This window comes from Elephantulus edwardii, unplaced genomic scaffold, assembly GCF_000299155.1.
Source record: "Elephantulus edwardii isolate Elephantulus edwardi_28Jun2011 unplaced genomic scaffold, EleEdw1.0 scaffold00378, whole genome shotgun sequence".
Taxonomy (NCBI): Eukaryota; Metazoa; Chordata; class Mammalia; order Macroscelidea; family Macroscelididae; genus Elephantulus; species Elephantulus edwardii.
Window position 1 is genome coordinate 1,526,972 of NW_006400128.1, and position 6,300 is coordinate 1,533,271.

The following is a 6,300-nucleotide window of genomic DNA, read 5'->3' on the forward strand; positions in this document are numbered from 1 at the left end:
CCTTTTAATTTCCTGGCTGCTGGTGCCAAGACTGTTGACTATGGAGCCAAGCAAACTAAAGCTGTGTACAATCTCAATCTCTTCACCATCCTGATAGAGAAAATATTTAAGTTGTCAATTTCATCTTAGTTGGATATACAATCAACACCCATGGTACTAGCAGTCAAGAAATCAAAAGACAAGTTGTATTGGGAAAATATGTTATCAAGGACTTCTCCAGAGTACTACAGAGCAATGATGTGAGAAAGACTAATGTGTGCCCGATCCAAGTTATGGTTTTCTCAATTATTTGTTATGCATCTAAAAGGTGGACAATGACTAGGGTTGACAGAAGGGGAATGAATGCCTTTGAGTTGTGGTTTTGGAGAACAGTACTGAATATTCCATGGATTGCCAAAAGAACAAATAAGTCTGTCCTAGAAAATGTGAAACTAGGGTTGTCTCCTTGGGGACAAGGATGACGAAACTATCTCACATATTTTGGGCATGTTAAGAAGACATCATGTTTGGAAAGGTGAAGTGTCAGCATAAAAGAGCAAGACAGATTGACACAGTGACTATAACAATGAGCTCACAGGTGTCAGACATGGTGAGGATGGTCATTGTTCACAGGATAGCTATTAGTCATAGTCAATTCGACATCACAACAAAACCTAGGATATCAATGACAATGTGCTCCATTTTCCTTTTTTACAATTTCAATTTTTCTAGATTCATACTTAGTATAATTCCAAGTTCAAATTAATGGATGTTTGTAGGGTTTCCGCCCTTCCTCATTTTGAGTCAAGTACTGTCAGTATATGAAGTTTAAAGCCATCCATGTTATAAAGGTTGACGCTATTTTGAGGGAAATTATATATTATATGTCTTTCAACCTGAGGGGCTCACATTCTGGCACTGTATCAGAAAATGTTCCACTGATATTCATAAAATTTTCACTAGCCAATTTCTTAGAAGTAGATCGACAGGTCCTTCTTTCAAATTTATCTTAACCTAGAAACTATTTTGAAACCGATATACCCTGCTGGCTTTTGAAATATCACTAACGTAGCTTCAGTATCACAGCACAACAAAATAATAGCTCTCTGTTTTAAAAAAATAAAAAAAATAATAACAGACAGCTCTTGCAGTTCAAGCTATAATGGCCATTTTCATAAGTGCTATACGTAAAATATAAATATGTGTATCAGATGGCGAAGAGACTGAGATTGTTCACAGCTTCAGTTTGTTCGGCTCCACGGTCAACATTCTTGGCACCAGTAGCCAGGAAATCAAAAAACAGATTGCGATGGGAAAGTCTGCGGTTAGGGACCTCTCCAAAACACTCAAGAGCAACAGTGTCTCTCTGCAGACTAAGGTCCGCCTAATACAGGCCATGGTTTTTGCAATCACTTGTTATGCATCAGAGAGTTGGACAATGACTAGGGAGGGTAGAAGGAGAATTGACGCCTTTGAGCTGTGGTGCTGGAGAAGAGTATTGAATACACCATGGACTGCCAAGAAAACAAACAGATTCATCGTAGAGAGGATTAAACCAGGCTGCTCCTTAGAGGTAAGGATTCTGGGGCTTCGTCTGACATACTTTGGACATGTTGTAAGGAGAGACGAGTCTTTAGAGAGGGACATCATGCTGGGTAGAGTAGAGGGACAGCGCAGGAGGGGAAGACCTTCTATGAGGTGGATTGATTCAGGGACTGGGGTACTCGGGATGGGTGTGTCAGAGGCAATGAGATTGGCACAGGATAGAGCATGGTTTAGGGCTGCTGTACATAGGGTCGCTATGAGTCGCCAACGACTCGACGGCACATAACAACAACATCACTATATATTGCATACATGAACATATTACCCCAGGTTATGACAAACAATACAAAAGAATAATTTTGTAAATCATCCTTACAGATCACCATGAGGTATTTCGAACACCAAGCACCTAGAAAAATAGAGTAGGCACCCAAATATTTGTTCACTAAATGAAAATAAAAATGAAATATAGTAAGAAAACTATCATATGAATTCACACAGGAATTACCTTAGTTATCTCATAGCAAGGTGCCTCTTTTTTTCTTAGGGAACACAAGTTTATATACTACAAACTAACAGCAATGAGAGAGAAAAATATTCTAAAATGATCTATTAAGATATGTCATTTAGTATCATATACCACTTTTCAGTTAAAACCCATCATTCCAATTTTAATTTTTCTAAATTAATGTGCCATGTGAGACAAGGAAAAATAATTTAATCATACATTTCTCACTAATAATGGTAAATAAAGCATGTAGTGCCTTTGAGCTGTGGTGTTGGAGAAGAGTACTGAATATACCATCAACTGTTAAGAAAACGAACAGGTTCACCCTAGAGAGGGTTAAACCAGGCTGCTCCTTGGAGGCAAAGACTCTGAAGCTTCATGCGACATACTCTGGACATGCTGCAAGGAGAGACCAATCCTTGGAAAAGGATGTCATGCTTGGGAGGGTGGAGGGGAAGGGCAGGAGAAGAAGACCCTCAATGAGGTGGTTTGATTCAGTTACTGGGGTAATTAGGGTAGGTGTTTTGGAGACAGTGAGATTGGCACAGGATAGAGCAGGGTTTAGGGCTGTTGTACATAGGGTCGCTATGAGTCACAAGTGACTCGATGGCACATAATAACAACAACAATAGTGCTATTCACACCTAAAAAATATACCAAAAGATGAAAAATATTTTTAAAAATTCACTCTAGGTGATATAAATTTATATAATCTTCTAGAGAGCAATTTTATATGGCAAGGGCTATAAACTTATAAGATCCCTTGACCTAGCATTTCCACTTAAAGGACTAGGGAAATAACAAAAATAAAAAAGAAGAAAAAGATGGCCTAATCCCATTAAAGTCAAATCTGTGACACCTAACAAAATATACAAAATACAACAAAAATACAGTTAAAAACTGGAATAGCTGAGTTCAAATACAATTGAATTTTGTTACCTTTACAATGATAACTACTAGAATATATAGACCATATATATATGTAAAACTGAAAAATAAAAAAAATAAAAAACATTTCATGAACTTTCATTCTAACTGCAAAAAGATGCCTATAGAAAATAAAGCAATGCTTAGTAAATTGTAAGTAGGATAATTTATTTTTTCATTATCTTGAATTCATTTATTTTTTGTCACTATTAGCTTTTTAAAAAACTCTTTAGAAATTGTGAGTCTTCTTCTACCACTTGTTTAAAAGGCCCATCTGGAGACAAGTACTCTGGAATAGGCATAAACACAAATACATTTTCAATAAATACTTTAACACAAAAGTGTATTTATCTTCAAACTCATATTAGACACAAAATGTTGAAAAAACACAGGCAGGCACTGTTGTATTTTGCAAGGCTTAAATCCAACAAAAAGTGTGGTTTACAAATTAAAAAAATTACTATGTTTTAAAAAATAAGTACCGTAGAAGTAATTTTAACCATTAATAGTATAGACTATAAAGTTTATTTTTATCACAATTATTATACAATTTCTTAGGATTTGTAAAAACAAATGTTTAGTCAACAGATTCTATAACAATTATCGCCGCTTCAATACTGTAATGAAAAATAGCAAAAAATCCAATCAAAAGTTATTTAGATACCATCCTATTACAAGCAAATTTTAAATCATTGTATATTGATCTTTATAATCCATCACATCTCTCAAACTTTGTTTGTTCTAGTTTCCTCTGTAAGGATCTTATTTGCAGGCGGCTGAATCCAGATAGACATTAACCACTCTTTTCTCCTTTTATTTCCCTCCTATCTACTGTGCCAGTAGCTAACACAAGAGAATAACATAAATTAAAAATGATCAGCTTTTTGTTTTTGTTACTGTTGAACAGAAGATACATTCCTACCAGGAATTATATCTGCAAGAATCAAACCAAAGCATCTGGTCCTTTACTACACCATATCCTATTTTACAATATGATCACTCTTCTCCTTATAAAACCCAAACTGTATTCCACTAATTTTATTTTTATAGTTTTATTTAGAAAATGTTATTGATGATCTGATTCGCTATTTTCTAAGAAAGGAGATCATCCAAAACCAGCTAAGTTTAATTATTTTGAATGACATCGTTTTTTTCCCTGATCATAGATCCTTCAACTCCCTCTAGCTTCCTCTCCTGCTTCTCCTAACTCCTTAGCTCTCACAAAACCCCAGTTCCGTGTTTAGAGCCATGACCAACCAGAAGCCAGTTTTCTGCCACTAATCCGGAACTTGGGACTGTTACCAACGCTGTCATTGGCTAGCGTCAGTCCTTAGTACGTGCCCCAAGATAACCTCCGGGTTTCTTTCCCTTTACCCTACAATAGGCCTTCTCTGTGTTTGTAACATTCATAAGCCACAATATTGCACTTCTAACAACCAAAATTCTTCAAAGTTTTCTAGTAGAAACAAGCTAGGCGCAGGGGAAGGCAAAGTACCTCCTCTCTGCTTCAAAGGCGTGAGGAAAGGACAGTAGATCTTAGAGCAAAGGAGCTCTGAAGCCGGAAGGCTTAGGGGTCAAGGTTGATGGGGGTTGGGTGTAAGGTAGAGAAAGAGTGAATAAAGAGTTGGGTTAAGTTGAAATGAAAACTTCACTCACCAAATCCTCAAAGCTTCTCCGGTGTTCCTTCCCTTCCCAGTCTAAGCGCCTCGGAATCAGCTGGGGTAGGAGGAAAAGAAAGGGAGCAGAGAGCAAATATAAAGGCGAAGTCTCCACTGCCCATGAAGCCAATGCAGCCTAGGTCTGATTTCCCTTGGCCAATAGCTATAATTTCAGATCTAGGCAAGAGTGGGAGAGTAATACTGAAAAACCACCTCCCTCAGGAACAACTTGTCCAGAGTTGGCAAGATCTCAGTTTTTTCTACCCTTTTTTGAGAATAGAAGCCAGTTCACTCCACGACTACAGGTTATAGGTGCACAGCCTCTGGGCCTCTGCGCTCAACGCCTATGACTTTCCTCCAGTTTCACCTCAACCTTCCCTCACCACCCTTTCCCGAAGGGCTCCATACCTGATGCTCCTCCAGCTCCTGCACTAGCACCTAAGCAAAAGGGAAACACGAATATAAGGAGCAGCTTGGAACATCAACACATTCCTCCCTCCTCACTTTAAACCCATCCTCAGATGGTAGGACTAGACAAGGCCGGCCTTGCCCTTGTCCTTAACAGAACCACTCACCCAACTGTCTCGATTTCCCTACTAAAACCGTTCTATGACTTCCAGCTCTCCTCCCCCTTACCTGAGCAGATTTGTTGCAGGGTCCAGACTGCAAAAACCTAGCGATCAGGTAATACAGTTCTGAGGGAGAAAAATGAGGTTAACAGGGAGTCAAAACAAGGGAAACAGTAGCTTTTAAAAAAAGAAACTGACTACCCTCACGCCGAGCCCCTAACCCTTTACCCAAGCTACCTACCTGCTTCGATCTGGGTAGGGGCCGCCGCCATCCTTTACCCAAGGGACTTTGAGTCTTCAGAGGGACTGGCAGGGGTGGGCTGCCTCTATTGTGAAGTCCCCATGCTCTGCAGTCCCGCCGCTTCCGCTGTACTGTTCGTCCCAGTTTCGATCTTTCCGGGATTCATCTCATCACATTTCAACCCCTAGATATCCAAGCCCAAGAGCTGAAGAGGCGGAGGAGGAAAGGGGGAAGAGGGGACTATCTATAAATGAAAGGGAAGAGGGAGGGAGAGGGTTAAAGAGAGACAAGGGAAGCAGGAGGCATAGGGGAAAGAGGAAAGGGACCAGAGTAGAGACGGAAGACAAATGAGGGGAGAGTGAAGGGAGGAGCAGAAGGTGGCGGAGGCGGGGCGGGGCGGGGGGGGGGAGAGAAAGAGGAGGGGTAAAATGTTAAGTGTCTGCAAAACTAGTTGTTCACCACCTGGGGAGCTAGTTAACACAACTGGTTTGCCACTGCTCTCCTAGACGGCCCACTGTTGCCTAGGTAATGCGAAGTGGAAGAGGGTGCTACTAACGGACGCTCTGGCAACATCTCTGGAACTCTATGGTAGCGTTCCTTATAAGAATTTCCGGGTCGATAGTCCTTCCTGTGGCCCACATCCGGTTGAAGTCCGAGGCTTTTAAGTGAGGAGTTTGTGAATGTTTACTTTGACTATGCTGCTTTCTTTGTTTTCCTTGGGACACTAAAGTAATTTGTTTTCTTTTTCCTTCCCCTTCATTAAGGAGGGTAGCTGCTAAAGGTTTTATGCCTGAGTTAGGAAACGGCTACCCTGTGGGTTCCATTACTTAGCGATCTTCTATCAAGGTTTCTAAAGCTGTCTTAAGCTTTCTC

The 6,300-nt window shown here is 40.1% G+C and overlaps 1 protein-coding gene across 1 annotated transcript in view; it reads right to left on the minus strand.

The window, feature by feature from the left end:
• Positions 1-5,652, minus strand: part of BRWD3 (bromodomain and WD repeat domain containing 3) — a 363,038-nt gene extending 357,386 nt beyond the window's left edge. Inside the window, exons 1-4 of the mRNA XM_006902191.1 lie at positions 5,428-5,652; positions 5,254-5,312; positions 5,026-5,055; positions 4,616-4,675 (exon numbers count right to left, since the gene is read on the minus strand). Coding sequence (XP_006902253.1) covers positions 4,616-4,675; positions 5,026-5,055; positions 5,254-5,312; positions 5,428-5,458 — 180 coding nt within the window. The 5' untranslated portion in view covers positions 5,459-5,652. The remainder of the gene's footprint in view (positions 1-4,615; positions 4,676-5,025; positions 5,056-5,253; positions 5,313-5,427) is intronic.
• Positions 5,653-6,300: the final 648 nt, after the last annotated feature.